Raw genomic sequence first — 20404 nt, 5'->3', positions numbered from 1 at the left:
TCCCTTTTCTCCACACCCTCTCCAGCATTTATTGTTTGTAGATTTTTTGATGATGGCCATTCTGACCGGTGTGAGGTGATACCTCACTGTAGTACAGATTTGAATTTCTCTAATGATTAGTGATGTTGAGCATCCTTTCATGTGTTTGTTGGCAATCTGTATATCTTCTTTGGAGAAATGTCTATTTAGGTCTTCTGCCCATTTTTGGATCCGGTTTTTTGTTTTTTTGATATGAGCTGCATGAGCTGCTTGTATATTTTGGAGATTAGTCCTTTGTCAGTTGCTTCATTTGCAAATATTTTCACCCATTCTGAGGGTTGTCTTTTCGTCCTGTTTATGGTTTCCTTTGCTGTGCAAAAGCTTTTAAGTTTCATTAGGTCCCATTTTTTTGTTTTTGTTTTTATTTCCATTTCTCTAGGAGGTGGGTCAAAAAGGATCTTGCTGTGATTTATGTCATAGAGCGTTCTGCCTATGTCTTCCTCTAAGAGTTTTATAGTGTCTGACCTTACATTTAGGTCTTTAATCCATTTTGAGTTTATTTTTCTGTATGGTGTTATGGGGTGTTCTAATTTCATTCTTTTACATGTAGCTGTCTAGTTTTCCCAGCACCGCTTATTGAAGAGGCTCTTCTTCTCCATTGTATATTCTTGCCTCCTTTGTCAAAGATAAGGTGACCATATGTGTATGGGTTTACCTCTGGGCTTTCTATCCTGTTCCATTGATTTATATTTCTGTTTTAGTGCCAGTACCATACTGTCTTGATTACTGTAGCTTTGTAGTATAGTCTGAAGTCAGGGAGCCTGATTCCTCCAGCTCCGTTTTTCTTTCTCAAGATTGCTTTGGTGCTTCGAGGTCTTTTGTGTTTCCATACAAATTGTGAAATTTTTGGTTCTGGTTCTGTGAAAAATGCTATTGGTAGTTTGATAGGGATTGCATTGAATCTGTAGATTGGTTTGGGTAGTATAGTCATTTTCACAATGTTGATTCTTCTAATCCTGGAACATGGTATATCTCTCCAACTGTTTGTATCATCTTTAATTTCTTTCATCACTGTCTTATAGTAATCTTCATACATGTCTTTTGTCTCCTTAGGTAGGTTGATTCCTAGGTATTTTATTCTTTTTGTTGCAATGGTAAATGGGAGTGTTTCCTTAATTTCTCTTTCAGATTTTTCATCATTAGTGTACAGGAATGCAAGAGATTTCTGTGCATTAATTTTGTATCCTGTTACTTTACCAAATTCATTGATTAGCTCTAGTAGTTTTCTGGTAGCATCTTTAGGATTCTCTCTATATAGTATCATGTCATCTGCAATCAGTGACAGTTTTACTTCTTCTTTTCCTATTTGGATTCCTTTTATTTCTTTTTTGTCTCTGACTGCTGTGGCTAAAACTTCCAAAACTATGTTGAATAATAGTGGTGAGAGTGGACAACCTTGTCTTGTTCCTGATCATAGTGAAAATGGTTTCAGTTTTTCACCATTGAGGACGATGTTGGCTGTGGGTTTGCCATATGTGGCCTTTATTATATTGAAGTAAGTTCCCTCTGTGCCTACTTTCGGGAGGGTTTTTATCATAAATGGGTGTTGAATTTTCTCAAAAGCTTTCTCTGCATCTATTGAGATGATCATATGGTTTTTACCCTTCGTTTTGTTAATATGGTGTATCACATTGATTGATTTGCGTATACTGAAGAACCCTTACATTCCTGGGATAAACCCCTTGATCACGATGTATGATCCTTTTAATGTGCTGTTGGATTCTGTTTGCTAGTATTTTGTTGAGGATTTTTGCATCTATGTTCATCAGTGATATTGGCCTGTAGTTTTCTTTCTTTGTGGCATCTTTGTCTGGTTTTGGTATCAGGGTGATGGTGGCCTCATAGAATGCGCTTGGGAGTGTTCCTCCCTCTGCTATGCTTTGGAAGAGTTTGAGAAAGATGGGTGTTAGCTCTTCTCTAAATGTTTGATAGAATTCGCCTGTGAAGCCATCTGGTCCTGGGCTTTTGTTTGTTGGAAGATTTTTAATCACAGTTTCAGTTTCAGTGCTTGTGATTGGTCTGTTTATATTTTCTATTTCTTCTTGGTTCAGTCTCAGAAGATTGTGCTTTTCTAAGACTTTGTCCATTTCTTCCAGGTTGTCCATTTTATTGGCATATAGTTGCTTCTAATAATCTCTCATGATCCTTTGTATTTCTGCAGTGTCAGTTGTTACTTCTCCTTTTTCATTTCTAATTCTATTGATTTGAGTCTTCTCCCTTTTTTTCTTGATGAGTCCTGCTAATGGTTTATCAATTGTGTTTATCTTCTCAAAGAACCAGCTTTTAGTTTTATTGATCTTTGCTTCAATAAGCAATCATTTCCTTCATTTCTTTTTCATTTATTTCTGATCTGATCTTTATGATTTCTTTCCTCCTGCTAACTTTGGGATATTTTTTTTCTTCTTTCTCTAATTGCTTTAGGTGTAAGGGTCATTTATTTGAGATGTTTCTTGTTTCTTGAGGTAGGATTGTATTGCTATAAACTTCCCTCTTAGATCTGCTTTTGCTGCATCCCATAGGTTTTGGGTCATCGTGTTTTCCTTGTCATTTGTTTCTACGTACTTTTTGATTTCCTCTTTGATTTCTTCAGTGTTCTCTTGGCTATTTAGAAGTGTATTGTTTAGCCTCCATGTGCTTGTATAGTTTATACATTTTTTCCTGTAATTGATATCTAGTCTCATAGTGTTGTGGTTGGAAAAGAAACATGATACAGTTTCAATTTTCTTAAATTTACCAAGGCTTGATTTGTGACCCAAGATATGATCTATACTGGAGAATGTTCCATGAGCACTTGAGAAGAAAGTGTATTCTGTTGTTTTTGGATGGACTGTCCTATAAATGTCAATTAAGTCCATCTTGTTTAATGTATCATTTAAAGCTTGTGTTTCCTTATATATTTTCATTTTGGATGATCTGTCCATTGGATGAAAGTGGGGTGTTCAAGTCACCTACTATGATTGTGTTACTGTCGATTTCCCCTTTTATGGCTGTTAGCATTTCCCTTATGTATTGAGGTGCTCCTATGTTGGGTGCATAAATATTTACACTTGTTATATCTTCTTCTTAGATTGATCCTTTGATCATTATATAGTGTCCTTCTTTGTTTCTTGTAATAGTGTTTATATTAAAGTCTATTTTGTCTGATATGAGAATTGTTACTCCAGCTTTCTTTTGATTTCCATTTGCATTGAATATCTTTTTCCATCCCCTCACTTTCAGTCTGTATGTGTCCGTAGGTCTGAAGTGGGTCTCTTGTAGACAGCATATATACGGGTCTTGTTTTTGTATCCATTCAGCCAGTCTGTGTCTTTTGGTTGTAGCATTTAATCCATTTACATTTAAGGTAGTTATCAATATATATGTTCCTGTTACCATTTTCTTAATTGTTTGGGGCTTGTTGTCGTAGGTCTTTTCCTTCTCTTGTGTTTCCTGCCTAGAGAAGTTCTTTTAGCATTTGTTGTAAAGCTGGTTTGGTGGTGCTGAATTCTCTTAGCTTTTGCTTGTCTGTAAAGGTTTTAATTTCTTCGTCAAATCTGAATGATATCCTTGCTGGGTAGAGTAATCTTGGTTGTAGGTTTTCTCTTTCATAACTTTAAATATGTCCTGCCACTCCCTTCTGGCTTGCAGAGTTTCTGCTGAAAGTTCAGCTGTTAATCTTATGGGGATTCCCTTGTATGTTATTTGTTGTTTTTCCCTTGCTACTTTTAATATTTTTTCCTTTGCATTTAATTTTTGATAGTTTGATTAGTATGTGTCTTGGCATGTTTCTCCTTGGATTTATCCTGTATGGCACTCTCTGTTCTTCTTGGAGTTGATTGACTATTTCTCTTCCCATATTAGGGAAGTTTTCAACTATAATCTCTTCACATATTTTCTCAGTCCCTTTTTCTGTCTCTTCTTCTTCTGGGAATTTTATAGTTCGAATGTTGGTGCGTTTAATGTTGTCCCAGAGGTCTCTGAGACTGTCCTCAATTCTTTTCATTCTTTTTTCTTTATTCTGCTCTGCGGTAGTTATTTCTACTATTTTATCTTCCAGGCCACTTATCCATTCTTCTGCCTCAGTTATTCTGCTATTAATTCCTTCTAGAGAATTTTCAATTTCATTTATTGTGTTGTTCATCATTGTTTGTTTTCTCTTTAGTTCTTCTAGATCCTTGTTAAGCATTTCTCCATTGTATTTCGAAGATTTTGGATCATCTTTACTGTCATTACTCTGAATTCTTTTTCAGGTAGACTGCCTATTTCCTCTTCATTTGTTTGGTCTGGTGCATTTTTACCTTGCTGTTTCATCTGCTGTGTGTTTCTCTGTCTTCTCATTTTGTTTAACTTACTGTGTTTGGGTCTCCTTTTTGCAGGCTGCACGTTCGTATTTCCCATTGTTTTTGGTGTCTGCCTCCAATGGGTAAGGTTGGTTCAGTGGGTTGTTTAGGCTTCCTGGTGGGGAGGACTAGTGCCTGTGTTCTGGTGGATGAGGCTGGATCTTCTCTTTCTGGTGGGCAGGATTGCATCCTGTGGTGTGTTTTGGAGTGTCTGTGGACTTACTATGATTTTAGGCAGCCTCTCTGCTAATGGGGGAGGTTGTGTTCCTCTCTTGCTAGTTGTTTGCATAGGGTGTCCAGCACTGTAGCTTGCTGGTTGTTGAGTGGAGCTGGTCTTAGCATTGAGATGGAGATCTCTGGTAGAGCCTTCGCCGTTTGATGTTATGTCGGCCCCAGAGGTCTCTGGTTGACCAATGTCCTGAACTCAGCTCTCCCACCTCAGAGGCTCAGGCCTGACACCCGGCCAGAGCACCAAGACCCTGTCAGCCACTCGGCTGCTAGTGTTGGAGGGGCTCTTGTGGAGGCGGGGGGTGGCTGTGGCTCACCGTGGGGACTAGGACACTGGCAGCAGAAGTTCTGCAAAGTACTCCTTGGCATGAGCCCTCCCTGAGTCCACCATTAGCCCCACCAAAGAGCCCATGCCAGTGTTTTGATTAACCATCTAATCGAATTTTCATTTAAATCACTTAAAAAGTGAATGATAAGCTTTGGGGAAATTATGTTTTAATTTGAAATCAGAATCTTTTCCTACTGAATAGAAAAGAAATCCCTGTAATTTTTAAAGAATTCTTTACCTTGTATTCTTTTCCCATATTATTTTTACTCTTCATTGCAGTTATCGGTCTTTCATCCCTTTTTTTGGGTGGTAATTTTTCAGCCTTATTTGTGTCACTAAAAACTAATTCACTTGTCAAATTCAGTATCTGACATTTATGCACATATTCTTCATACTACAAAGTTGACAGAATTATGTTATATTTCTGAGGTAAATATATTATATCATTAATGGCTATTATGCAGGGTACTTTATGTTGTCCAAATTGTGTTTGAATGGATTTATTTAAGAAACGCCAATTCACTTTTTGGATTTCACTAGCTCTATTAAATAGTCTAAGAAAATAATTAACAGACGTGGAGGCATCATGCACCCTGATTTCAAACTGTACTACAAAGCTATAGTAATCAAAATAGTATCGTGCTGGCACAAAAACAGACACATAGATCAAAGGAACAGAATAGACAAACCAGAAATAAACCCACACTTATATGGTCAATTAATCTATGACAAAGGGAGCAAAAATATACAATGGGGGTAAAGACAAACTCTTCAATAAGTGATGTTGGCAAAACTGGACAGCTATGTGCAAAAGAACGAAACTTAAGCCACTGTCTTACACCATATATAAAAAATAAAATCAAGTGGATTAAAGTCTAAATGTAAGACCTGAAACCATAAAACTCCTAAAAGAAAGCATAGGCTGTATGCTCTTTGACATAGGTCTCAGTAGTATTTTTTTGGATCTGTCTCCTTAAGCAAGAGCAACAAAAGCAAAAGTAAACAAGTGGGACTACATCAAACTGAAAACCTTTTGCATAGTGAAGGTAACTATCAACCGAATGAAAAGGCCCCTTACTGAATGGGAGAAGACATTTTCAAATGACAAGTTCAATAAGGGGTTAATACACAAAATATGTTTAAAAAAAACTCATACAACTCAATATCAAAAAACCCAAACAATTTAATTTAAAAATGGGCAGAGGACATGAATAGATATTTTTTCAAAGAAGACATACAAATAGCTAACAGGCACATGAAAAGATGCTCAACTGCACTAGTCATCAGGGAAATGCAATCCAAACCAAAATGAAATAATTACCTCACACCTTTCAGAGTGGCTGTTATCAAAAAGACAAGTAATAACAAGTGTTGGCAAGAAAATGGAACCCTGGTACAATGTTGGTAGGAATGTACATTGGTATGGATGCTATGGAAAACAAAAAATTAAAAAATTGAACTGCCATATGGCTCAGCAATTTCACTTCTGGGTATTTAACTGAAAATGAAAGCACTAATTAAAAAAGATATATGCATACCAGTGTTCATTGTAACATTATTTACAATAGCCAAGATATGGAAGCAACCTAATTGTTTGTGAAAAGATAAATGGATAAAGAATATGTGGTATATATACACAATGGAATATTACTTAACCATAAAAAGAACAAAATCTTGCCATTTGTGACAAAATGGATGGACCTAGAGGGTATTATGCTAAGTGAAATAAGACAGAGAAAGACCAATACTGTATGATATCACTTTTTTATTTTTATTTTTGGCCACTCTGTGTGGCTTGTGGGATCTTAGTTCCCCAAGCAGGGATTGAACCTGGGCCATGGCAGTGAAAGTGCTGAGTCCTAACCACTGGACCGCCAGGGAATTCCCCTGTGTGAATCTAAAAAACAAAGCAAACATAATAAAATAGAAACAGACTCATAGACACAGAGAACTAACTGGTGATTGCCAGAGGGGACGTGGGTAAAGGGATGGGCACAATAAGTGAAGAAGATTAAGAGGTACAAACTTCCAGCTATGAAATAACAAAGTTATGGAGATATAATGTACAACAGGGAATATTGTCAATAATATTGTAATAACTTTGTATGGTGACAGCTGTTAACTATCCTTATCCTGGTGATCATTTTGGTATAAAATGATCAAAGGTAAAAAAAGGTATAAAAATACCAAATCACTATGTGGTACACCTGAAACTATTTAACATTGTAAGTTAATTATATTTCAATTAAAAAAATTGTGATATTCTGCAACTCACAATTTCTTATCATTTAAGTATTCTGTACTATGTATTCTTCAAAGGAACATAGCAACCTATTGTTAGCCAATTCTTTTTTATGTCCGTCTGCCAGTTTTACTGTCATAAAATCAATTAAACATTACAGATAAGTTACACATGTGCAGAGGTAGAAGAAGATGAGAAAATATATTGAAAATATTAGGCAGATAAAAGAGTCATGCAAGGTCATTCAAGAAATGAAAAAATTTCATTTTAAAAGTATTTTCAAAAATCATTATAAATTCTTGGTCTGTCTCTTCTGTTACATAGTGTTGTTTGAGAATGTTTTAAAGAACTATCAAAGATTTAGATACAAGATTCAGTACTTTGGGGAATATTGCACATTTTAATGATGCTTAGATCATGTACTTAAAGGGCAAAAGAGTAAAATATGAATATTTTCCTTGTATATAAATTATATCTTTAATGAAAATATTTCTGCCTTTGTTTTTCAGGATTCTTACTGTTAGGAATATTTTATTTATCTGGCAATGTAACTTGTTCTTCTCTGTTATTCAGTGAAACTCTTTTCTGGTTCTTTCTCCTGCTTCTAAGACTACTTTTTCTCTACCTGTTCAATAGCTTTTCTTCTTCCATCCTGTAAAATTTGACATTCTTCTGGCTCTAAGTTTTATCTTATCCCACACTCTTGGTCAGGCTACTCATCTGGCTTTATTGCGATAAAGCTGAGTTGCTTCACACTTATTCATTAGATTGTGAAGAAAGCATTGTAAATCATCACTAGCACTCTCCTGGTTAACATCAGTAGCATCAGTACCACCCTCATCAACATCTTGGCCTGTATTGCGTGCTTACTGTATGGCAGGCATTGCTGAGCACTTCACATATATTAGCATCTTAAAGCACAATAATTCTTTAAGGTTGTTAATGTTTTAGGCTCTCAGAGTTTAAATCTTGTTTGAGGTCATACTACTATTATGTACAGTTAAATTTAAATAAGTCTAATTTCCTTTCTTATGCTTTTAGTTGCTGTGCTTTTCTGTCTCCCAATTCATGCACATTATTTTAATTCAAGGTTATAGAAAAGTGTTGTTAATAAAGTAAAAGAGTGTACAATTTAACTCAGTAAATTTTAAAATAAAAATTTTATGTGACAAATTGAACTTATGAAGTAATTGTAAAATGTGTGCTTTATTTCACACCTAGGCTAATTTATGATTTATTTTCCAATAGCTGTTTATGAAGCCATGACAGCTTTTGAAATGAATAGAAATGATAATTGTTAAATTTATCTTTGGTGAGAAAATGTTTCACTAGCAAGACATTATAAAATTGGTTATTACTTAGGTGAGACTAGTAAATCAATTTCTAATATCCTAAATCAGTTTCTGTTCTAAGTTTCCTAATAAAGGATATAAATTGATGTAAGCCCAGTATGAATAAATGCATACATGTAGACATGCTTAGTTTGGACAATTTCAATTTCAGGAGATATCACAAAAGTTAGTTTCTATATTCAACAGAGACTCGTCTTCATTTAGTATTGCTGAGAAAAATAGCAGCAGAAAGTAATGCCAAGATGTGTAATCTATAGTCACATTATTCTTTCTGGCTTGTTTAATGGTGTAATGTTTTGTTAATTTACTGAAATCACTCTGAAGTTATTGTAGCCAATAATGTATTGGTTTTTTTTTTTGAATTTTTTTGGCTGCGTTGGGTCTTCGTTGCTGCGTGTGGGCTTTCTCTAGTTGCAGCGAGCGGGGTCTACTCTTTGTTGCGGTGTGCGGGCTTCTCATTGCGGTGGCTTCTCTTGTTGTGCAGCACGGGCTCTAGGTGCGTGGGCTTCAGTAGTTGTGGCATGCGGGCTCAGTAGTTGTGGCTCGCAGGCTCCAGAGCACAGGCTCAGTAGTTGTGGCACACGGACTTAGTTGCTCCGCGGCATGTGGGATCTTCCCGGACCAGGGCTCGAACCTGTGTCCTCTGCATTGGCAGGCAGATTCTTAACCACTGCGCCACCAGGGAAGCCTTGTAGCCAATAATCTTAAGGAATTTTTGTTTTCATGCCTCTATTAATTCTTTTTTTTTTAAAGAGGAAGCTTAAAAACTCAGATAAAACTTTTTTTATTTAAGAGAAATTATTATATTTCAATATTATTTTAAACTTTAATTCTGTCATTCTAAACTTTTTAAAAGAATAATTATGCCTGAGAACGTGGAGATTACTATTTGACTTATAAAGATAACTTCCAGTTCTGTGATCTCATGAATCTATGTGTTTTTACTTTCCTTCTCTAGATATTTCCATACCCATAGTTCTTAGTGACTTCAGATATGCACTACTTGGAGTTATGTGAAAAACAATGGTAGATTAAATATTTTTATTAGTAGGAAAAAACACTAGTCAAGATATTTGATTAAATATGTCACTCAACAGAATTTTAATTTTGTATCATTATTTAGATTTGCTTAAATTTGAAATTTGTAAGTGCTTAATTTTTAAGCTTTTGAATTGTATGTTTGCAATTTTAACATCAAAGTTTTTGTGTGTTGGAAAAGCAATGTGTAACTTTAATTATCATTTTAATGTGTAAGAAAGTACTAAATTTTAAACCCAATGTCTTCTACAAGTTCTTTGGTAATTTTGGAATTGTGCTTTACCATAGAAACTGTTATGAAATGAAGTTTCTCAGGTCTACTCAGAAAAAAAAAAATTTAAACAATAATGTGTTTTGGAAGTAGCACAATATTATCATTTTAACTATAACTAATGCCCCCTTTAACCTTATTTTTATCAAATCTTCTGAGTTTCAACATTAATCCTGGAATCTTAACTTTCTGTAAAAACTTTACAGGCTTCATAGTGTGGGAAGATGGGAGCAAGACATAGATATTGACATTTGTGAGAAACTTTCATTCTTGAGAAGACTCCTCCCCCTATATCATTTTTTTTTTACACTGTGTTCATAAGAACCCTAAAATTATTCAGGAGTCCCTCAGCCTTGCTTTCCAGCAGAATAGCTTTGTTTTATTTGTTTTATATGTTGGGATTTGCCTAAGAATTCATCAATTTAATTATTAGCCTAGTTATGAAGAGCTCAAGCTCTCAAAGAAGACTTTATAAATTCATTTATCTGCTTTACCATGATTGATTTTGGAACCTTGGGTAAGTTACTTCACCTCTCTCTACTTTGGTTTCCTCATCTGTAAAATGGAGATAATAGTACTTACTTCATAGGGTCTTTGCGAGAATTAAATGAGACAATATATGTACATTTTCTAGAATAGCACTTAGTGTCCAAGTGCATGAGACTTTGCATATAAGTGGTTAAGTCTCTGTTCAAACTGGCAACTGTCTGATGCCAAAGCTGGACTCATCACTATTAGATCATAGTGTTGAACTAAACCGAGGAAATGAAAGGAATGAAGTGGATTGAGGGATTGGGGCTAGAAGAAAAGATTTAGTACCTCTCCTTCAAAGGGCAGCTCGTAAGCTCAGATACTGATTCTTGTTTCTGAAAGATCATAGAAAAAAGGGTGCTTCAGAAAGGAGGGTTTTTATGTGTGTCTTCCACTGGTAAGGAATTCAGAATGTTAGTAAAAAGAAGTTTATTTTAGCTTGTTCTAGACTAGGGTTTTTTCAGAAAGCCTGCAAAATAGATTGATTTTCCTAGAAACCTTTAAGGAAGCTGATCAACTGATTAGAAAGTCTTGTGACTCTTAATTAAGTGAGAAGCACAATAGTTTTATGTAATAATGAAACTTGTCTTAAAAGAGCCTGAGAACAGATAACACGTAATCACCATCAAATTATAAAAATACAGCATTTGTTGCAGGGGGTGGGGGCGTGTGGAGATGATTAAAATTTTAATTTTGAGGTCTTTTTTAGTTTTTCTTGACAAAAGAATTAACTATATTATAGTAAATTATTTTAAAAACATATGTTATGCAAACATAAGCCATGGCATGTTAATCCTTTGGATATTTTTTTGAGTCCTAAAGGTCATTACTAATCCACTGAACATGCTATGACTTCCACACTATTAATGACACAAATCACAAAAATAGCCAAAGGTCTATCTAGGAAGGAGACATTTGAAAAAACCCTTTTAAAAGGCATCTGAACAGTAATCATAGCTGTCAAACTTATCTGGTATTCTTATATATTAAATATATATTTAATATTTAATGGAAGAAAAAAATGGAAGGCATTAACAACAAAAGAATTTTAAGGAATTCAAATTTTAGCCAATCCAGAGAATCAGTGGAAAAGATCTGAAGCTCAGGTCTAGAAGTAAAATTTGGATGAGTTGGCTGTTTCTAAAATGGGAGTTATATTATAGGCTTACAACCTATACCAGTAGAATTCTAAACCAACCAATGATACTCCTGTTCCTAAAGAAGTCACATTAAGAGCACTCAGACAACTTCTACCCATGGAGAACCAACTTCCAAGAAGATCAAAATTATTGAAGCATTCTTTGCATCAGCATGGCTTCCAAAAATTGGAAATGAAGATTGTATATAATAATTATACATAATATGTTAATAATAATGATATATAATTAATGTAGCATTATAATTACATATACATTATATGACCTTGGGATTGATCACTAAAAAATAGGTTTTAATACCATCAGGTCCAGCTATCTGATTTTTATCAAGTGAGCAGGAACTGAGAAACTAAATGCCTGAAATTAAGTGATTAATTATTGTCAACTTTGATATAATCATATTGGTCTTTCAATAGTTCCTCTTTCTACATACCATACTTTCATCATATGTTAATTTTTTTCCTTTCTTATAATAGTTAATTTTGCCTTGGATTTTCTTGAACTTTTATTCACGAAGATGAGGCAGTTTCTGAAAAATTATTATGATGCTTGTGACTTCTCAAGAAGATGGATCAACAGGGTTTCTTTTTAGTCTTGCTCATTTACTCACTGAATTAAGTGTGTGATGAAGGTGATATAGCACATAAGCATAAAAGGAGGTGCCGTGAGATCACATTAGCATGCTTTAATAACATGTATTCTAATAATATGGCAGATCTTAGTTATATATACTCTTTTAATATATCCAGTTACTAGATAACTCCCAGAGAGATGATTTGTGAAGGATATTCTGAAGTCTTTTAACAAATGATATATTTCACATTCTGTTTTCATACAGCCATGTGAGCCACAGTAAGAAATAAAACACCCTCCTGAAAGAACAAATTTCTTTTAAAAATCAAATTAATTCCAACAAACAAAATCCACTGTGAATTTTGCATGTTTTCCAAAGGTTTTGTTTTAATCAGATGCTTGTTATAAATTCCTCCAGTGATGACTTGGAATTAAGTATTGAAAGCAGTAGTTGTCTGTACTCTGTTCTACTAGTTGACCTGATGAAATATCAAAGCTTTTAGTAATTACAATTAATCAACATCATGAATTATTCTTACAGTTATTTAAACATAGGCTTTCTTTTATCATTATACATGTTTCTCAACCATTTTCTTCCATCTCTTTCTCTCCCTGCATCTGTTTTTCATCTTGTCCATTGGTAGGAATGCAGAGTAATTTTAATATGATATCTAAAACATAATTAGTCAAATATGCTTTAAAGAATATATTCCAAAATTATATATAGGGCAATACATTCTATAGTGAATCTTTTCTGATGCCCACTTTGCTTCCCTCTCTCTCTCCCTCCCCCTTTCCCCCTCATCTCTTTTTGAGGAAGGAAAGGAAACAAGTTGTAGAGGATAATTTTTTGAACAAAAAGCAATCAGAGTGGAAAAACCATATTTCTCATCACATATCCTTAAATGTGATTTTGATCAGAGTGTGGGCTTTATGAGTGTAAGCTTACTTGAGTTTCATTTAATTAAAGTAGGAATCAAAGGACCAAAATGCTGACATTCAGTTTTCTATTGCCTTTCTCATGTCTGACTCTATCTCAGCTAAAATATTATCTCGATGGAGAAAAGTATCTGTAGTATGCTACTTTTATCTAAAAAGAGGATATATATAGATATATATATATGTGTGTGTGTGTGTGTGTGTATGTGTGTGTATCTCTGTGTGTTTATATAGATTTACACCCACACAGACATATGCTTATCAGTTTAAGAAATAATGGAAGAATAAACCAGAAAATAAAAAATCCCAATTATCAATTCTCCAAAGTGATGAAACCATTTTCACTCCCACTTCAATGTATGAGAGTTTCATTTGCTCTATCCTCATTTGGTGGTGTTAGTCTTTTCGATTTTAACTGTTCTAATGAGTGTGAAATGTTATCTCCTTGTGATTTTATTTTTATTTATTTATTTTTGGCTGTGTTGGGTCTTCGTTGCTGCACACGGGCTTTCTCTAGTTGCGGTGAGCGGGGGCTACTCTTCATTGCGGTGTGAGGGCTTCTCATTGCGGTGGCTTCTCTTGTTGCAGAGCATGGGCTCTAGGTGCACGGGCTTCAGTAGCTGTGACTCACGGGCTCTAGAGCGCAGGCTCAGTAGTTGTGGCGCACGGGCTTAGTTGCTCCGTGGCATGTGGGATCTTCCCGGACCAGGGCTCAAACCCATGTCCCCTGCATTGGCAGGTGGATTCTCAACCACTGCACCACCAGGGAAGCCCCTCATTGTGATTTTAATTTACATTAACTCATGTTGAGCCCTTTTACATGTACCTATTTGCTACTTGTATATCTTCTTTTGTGAAGTGTCTATTCCCTCTTTTGCCCACTGGGAGGGGGTTATTAGTCTTTTTATTTTTGATTTGTAGGAATTTGTATATATTTTGAATACGTTTTCTTTGTCAGATGTGTAACTATCCTCTTGCTTCTGTTTAACAAAATAATAAAAGGATATTATATATAAAAGATATTGATACATTTAATATTTATAAACTGGCAATTTTGGAAGGAAATTAGAGTAATTAGCATTTAAAATACAGACCTTATAGTTTTAAACTTAAAACAAAAATTACATTCTATTCTGTTTTTGATTTCAGGTGCAATTAAAAACTAGCATTTCTAGTCAGTATGTAATTCGGGCACAACCAACTAATAGGTGCCTTTCTACACTGGAGTGTGCAGCTGTTGCTCTTTCTATCTTGGAGAAAAATAATTACATACAAGAGGTATGTCTTTGGAAAGTTATATAGTTTTTGAAAGTAGGAGTTTGGTTAGATTTTTGTCTAGAAAATTTAAAAATGCATAGCTAGTTAAATTTGTAACTTAAGTGACAAGTAGACTATATCTGTGATAGAAATTTGTGCACTTTTATAACCTTCCTTTCCCCTCTGGTGTTTTCCTGTTAGTTTAACGTTCCAGATTGCATTATTTAAATATTCATTCTAAGCTGTGCAAACAGCATTTGTAATATGCTAAATCGTTTTTAAGTAGCATAACATTAAATATGGTTTTTTTGGCTAGATATGTCTTTCGGTAGTCTGTATTTCTGTTTAAGTATTTTGTGTTCTCTTGTACTAGACTTCTGTTATTTAAAAGAACATTTTACAGCAAGATTTTTTCCATTGGTGCGTTTATTCGAGGAGATATACCAACTCCCTGTTTATCTTATTAACCTTGCTTAGGGTATAAAAAGATATAATTTTTTTTGAGAAAAAAGCCTACAGAATATGAAAAGGTTATAACCTGCAATCAACATTTTATTTAATTTCCATGAAAGCCTGATGATTTCATATATAATTCATAATCATTAGTAAATAATAATGTTTCAGTGAGCTCACCAACATCTCAATCTTTTAGAACATGTTAGAAACTTTACACTTATGACAAGAGAAAAAAATAGCAAACTAAATGGAGTTTTATAACTCCCTCCTCTAACACACACACACACGCACAAAGTATGCTCTTTCCTGCCATCTTTCTCTCTCTCTCATTATACACCATGGTTTCTATTATAAAAGTGTGCCTTAGCCATGAGGGAAATTCTAGTAATGGATAAAAGCTTAGGTCAGAGTAACTGGATAAGTGGATTAATTACCACGAAAAAGAACAAAAGACCTCCAGAGCAAGGGAAGTTAAAGAATGCCAGAAGCAGCATTGAATTGCCCTTTTCCTCTCCCCCACCCTAAGCCATGGTATGTGTCAGAGTTGGAGACTTTCTTCTTTTGAAAGAAGTAGGCTTTCATGAGTAGGCTATTTTTGTGTGTATCTGTGTGAGTACACTTAGTTTTGGGTCTAGGCAATTTCTCTTTCTCTCTTTTGAGGAAAAAAATGTGTGAGGGATCCTAAATCCTTCCTCCAAATGACGAGGGAGTGTTCTCAGACTTTTTTTTCTCCCCTCTGACTTTATCACCTACTCCCGTGTACCTTCCATCAATATAACACTTAATATACCCCTATACTTGTCTCTCTGTTTTGTTTATTAACCATCATCTGTGTATGTTCTTCAGCAGAAAACAACATTATTTTTAGGTGTCTTAAAGGAAAGATGAAACCCAGGGCTGTTGTTTAAGCTTGCTTTCTGTACAGTCTCTGTATTTTCCTTTTTGTTGATGTAAAATCCTAGAATCAGCCAACATCAGACATAGGCCTCATTAAAAGTTTAAATCTTGAGGGAAAAATATAATGGTCTTTGGCTATAAATTTAAAATTTCTTTCCTCTTCTTCTTCTGGTTTATAAAAAGAATCTTCTATGGATTTATATTTATTATTCCCACAATTGGAATTGGATCTTTACTGCATTCCTAAACAGAAGCGTTAATGTTGGTAGCGGTGGTGTTTTAGTAGTAGTAGTTATAGTATAATAGGGCTAGGGTTTGGCTTAGGGTTTGTACTACTACTACTACTACAAATGCTGCTACTGCTTCCCCTTTCCAGTTTTATAAGATATATTATTCTGGTATTAATTACTGTCACAGCAGGAAACCTATCTTACGTTTTTAGTATAATATCTAACAACAGGCAAAGTTTAAGATACAGAAGGGTGTCAGGATCTATCATCTCTTCAGCTTTTGGAGCTTTTATTTTTTTCTATGGATCAAATTGAACATAAAATCCCAAAGCAAAAGTGGGGTCCTAGAGTTCTCATTCTTTTTGCTTTGGTCACCAGGAGTGGTTATACTATAATGACCAGGAGTAGAAGAAGGATGTTTGATAATCAGACATGTGATTTGGGAGGTGCTGATAAGATGGTCACAGGAACATGAGCAGAAAAAAAGCATATGAAACATCCCAAGTTGCTTATTATTGCATCTGGCAAACAATTAGCTTTCTTAGTGGGGGAACGCCAAGTCCAGCTTGTTTAAATCTAGCTACAATAAAAAAATTAGTACATTCTTCTGAACTTCTGCTCTGAAATAGGTGTTTTCTTTCCTTCCTGGGGAGGAAAGCTATAGCATGCGTTTTCCCCCCAGTAACCTTTTATTAGGGGCATCCTAATAAAACCTTAAGATGATGGGGGAGAGTAGTAATTTTTCAGCTGGCTTCATTCTGTAGACGTAGGGATCCTCAAAATAAAGAACTTGGCATAGAATGGCCTTCTTAGTCTGTTGATTCATTCTCTTCCTTTATTCTTGAGCAGTTTTCAATCACTTGGAAATAGCATGGTATGAGTTTTGAAGCAAGTTTGAGTTAAAACTTTATCACTTAGCATCAGCAGTTTTTGCCAGAAGGCAATTCATGTAATCTCTTTGTGTTTGTTTTCTTATCTGTAATATACAAAAAATAGTTACCTCATAATATTGTTATGAGAATCGAATGGGATAATGTATGTTAATTGCCTGACACCGGGCTCTCAGGAAGAGTTCATCTTTTTGCCTTTCCTCGCCTCTGATTCTTGTCTATAGATTGACAGAAAAATTGAACTGAAAGTTGGTGATTTTCATTTTGCCATTATAATATCTACCAGGGTTACTCATACCTTGGAAGCCTTATGAACTTTTGAAACTAGACGTGGCAGAGCTTTGTGCTGTAACCTAAATGTCTTAGCTCTGCTCATCACCAGTAGTTGTTAATAACGGTCTTTTGAAACTGTCACGTTGCATCTGTAGACAAAGGATTTACAGAACACTGATTTTCCCCAAAATAAACTTTTAGAAACTAATTTTGTAAGTAGAGGATTTTCTTTGTTCTTCTGAACCAGTAAACCTCTCATATAGCTTCACATTGCCCCAGATATAATGTTATGAATGTAGAGAGAAACATTATCATTTATTATCAATCAAGTTATATGCTAAGCACTTTAAATGTATCATGTAAGTGCACCATAATAATAACCTTATAAGGTGGACATAATATTCCTCACTTTACAGATGAAGAAAGCGAGGCAAGTAGAGGTTATATAACTTACCTGGGAACACATAGCTAGTAAGTGATTGCATCAGTCACTTAAAACCCCAAAATCAGAATGGCATAACACACTGTCTGTACAGTGGGATTGCCAGGGGGACCTCTGCTAATTATAGTCACTTAGGGATCCAGGCTGATGGATGCACCATCTAGACACATCATTCTACTTTTATTAAGGAAGGAATAAAGAGAGGTGGGGAATCATACACCACTTTTAAAGCATCTGCCCAGAGGTGACACACATTATTTGTGCTCACATTTCATTAACCAAGTCAAGTTATATGGCCATGCCTAACTTCAGAGGGGGCTAGAAAATGCAGTCTGATCATGTATCATGAAAGAGGACTGGTGTATTTGTGAACGACCCTAGTGACTACCACAGATCTGTCTATCTCCAAAATTCATTCTCTTAATTACTCAGAAAATTGATAGAATCTTATCTTCAGGAAGTAAAAGTTGGAGGCCCTTAATCATAGGAGTATTAATACTCTTCTATCTATGAAGAATCTAATAAATGTCATAAAATAGCAATAGAAACTTCAATTGTCTCAGTCTGTATATGTCCAAGGTATGTTTCCTAGGTATGATGTTTCAGGATTCAATCACTTCCTTATGTTGACTCTGTAAAGTAATATATAGTCATTCCTATATTTCTTCTCTTGTTTGAAGAATTGAAGATACGAAAAGAAATTATGAGAACATACCTAAGAGACTTTCTACAATAATGTCAGGCAGAGCTTTTCCAAGATGTTTGTCTTTTTCTTACTGGTGTGTCTCAGTTAGGAGTTACATTTAGTTGAATGTTAACAGAGCCCTTACTGCAGTGGTTGAGCCATATATGAGTTTATTTTTCTCCTGTAATAAGAAATGCTGAAGTTAGTGGTCTAGGGCTGGGGATGCAGCTGAAAAGGACTTCAGACACCCAGATTTCTTTGTCTTTCTGTCCATCACTGTATGTATTTGGCTTTAATCTTCGTGTTTATTGTCCTGTAGTCACATAGTGGTTATCCCACAACTAGCAATCATGTTCCAGGCAAGAAGAAAAGGCAAAAGCCTATGCCTGCTAGGTCTGTCCCAGCCCAAGGCCTTCCACTTACATCTTGTTGGATAAACTGTCATTAGTCAATGTAGTATTACTAGCTGGACACATTGCCACCTTGAATAAAATTTTAGATTTTTTTTAATAAGGAAGAAAAGAATGGATATGGAGAAGCAACTACCAGTGACTGCGACATATTTGTAAGAGTTCATTGTAAATTAAAGCTGTTAAGCCCTTTGCTGCCACTTTTGTTGTATATGTGGGGCAATACATTTTCACATAGACATTGTGAAATTTTTGTAGTTAAATCTATCTTTGTTCCTTTTATTTTCTTTTTAAACAATCTGCACCATCAAGTTTGTTATTTAAAAGTGTTAGATCAGGGATCTCAGGCCCAAGGAAAGACTCTGACTCAAATATGTTTAAAACACTGGGTTAATGTTTTTTTTTTTCCTAATTTTTGAATTTGAATAACTTTAAGAAGGACATGTGCTCAGTTGTTTGACAACCTCCACCATTCTCTGTTACCTTATAGGTCCACCTAGGTCACATGTTTATGTTATATGTCGGGCCCTATAGGTATTTGAGTTTAGACAGGTATGTATACAGTTACAGTTATTTCAAATGCACCCACACCTGGTTATCTAACTTGTATGTGGGCCATGGAGTAGTGTGAGAGAATTAGTAAACTTACCCATTGCTGCCATCATCCAGTTGTTAGCAAGTAGTGGGAAGCTTGTGTTAGTCTGTGATTGAAACTGAATTAACTGATTTGTACCTAAATGTCTCTTTTAGTCTGCTGTTACAGATTAGTTATTATAATGGCAACAATTTTTGTAGTGTTTGAATATATTAAAGTATAAAACTAAATTTAGACTTTATCACCTATATGGAAAATTAGTATTTTTGTCTTACTGGAATTCCTTAGTGGTATGTAAGGTATGAATTTAAATAAATTATTTATTTAGAAGTTATCATATATTTGAGTGCCTATTGCTTTTCATAGTTAAAAGCTAATAATAAAAAATATAATAATCCCTGTTTCTAAGGAAAAAATTTAGATAGAATATCATGATTTGTCACACTATTTTTAGTATCTTTTTTTTTTTATCTTAACAGACTTTGCTTCGCCCTCTTCAAGCTTTATGCTCTTTCCAGCTTCAGCATGGTGCTCAAATTCGCCTCAGCAAGGAACACCTTCTGAAAACTGGATTATATCCTAAGCCGATGCCAAAGAACAAACGCAAACTCAGGAAAATGGAACTATTAATGAACAGCATTAAAATTTAGTACAGTTGTTCTTATGGTGCTAGTTTTGGTGTCTTCAGCTGACAATACCAGGTTAACTTTTTATACATTTTAAGTCTGTGGGTTTTTGTCTAAAGAATGAAAGTTACATACTAAACTTACCCAGAAGAAGAAAGTAATCCAAATAGCCAAAAAACAAACAAACAAAATTCAGTGATTCAGTGAAAAGCAAGATTTCGTACTGTATTTGTTTTTAAAATGTGCCTCTAATACATTTTTTCAAGTCAGTAATTTGAAATGTGATTAGTTGTTGAGCTGGGTTAGAAGTTCTTATTAATAAAAGGGAATGGAAGGAAATTGATGTGCCTGACTGGTTCAGTATTGTTTCCATTAGTGTTTATAGATAATTAGGTGTAGACCTATAATAGAGGATACGTACCTCAAGTTGCCTTCTTGCACATGAACTTTATAGTTTGAAATAAGTAACAAAAGAAAATAATAATCAAGTAATTTAGGTTGAATTTATTTATTTCATAAATAAGTATTCTTTAGGGACTAAACTTGAATTCAGCCAATGTGATTTAAGTGTGCGATTAATTGCCCATATTTTTAAAGTTTAATTAGAAAAAGTATATTCACTGTCT

At 34.8% G+C, this 20404-nt stretch overlaps 1 protein-coding gene across 1 annotated transcript in view; it reads left to right on the top strand.

The window, feature by feature from the left end:
* Window positions 1–19848, top strand: part of DTWD2 (DTW domain containing 2) — a 105836-nt gene extending 85988 nt beyond the window's left edge. The window contains exons 5-6 of the mRNA XM_061188071.1: window positions 14167–14295; window positions 19632–19848. Coding sequence (XP_061044054.1) covers window positions 14167–14295; window positions 19632–19802 — 300 coding nt within the window. The 3' untranslated portion in view covers window positions 19803–19848. The remainder of the gene's footprint in view (window positions 1–14166; window positions 14296–19631) is intronic.
* The last annotated feature ends 556 nt before the right edge of the window (window positions 19849–20404 follow it).

The sequence above is a fragment of the Eubalaena glacialis genome, chromosome 4 (genome assembly GCF_028564815.1).
Source record: "Eubalaena glacialis isolate mEubGla1 chromosome 4, mEubGla1.1.hap2.+ XY, whole genome shotgun sequence".
NCBI classification, from domain to species: Eukaryota; Metazoa; Chordata; class Mammalia; order Artiodactyla; family Balaenidae; genus Eubalaena; species Eubalaena glacialis.
This window is presented reverse-complemented; position numbering and strand designations above follow the sequence as displayed.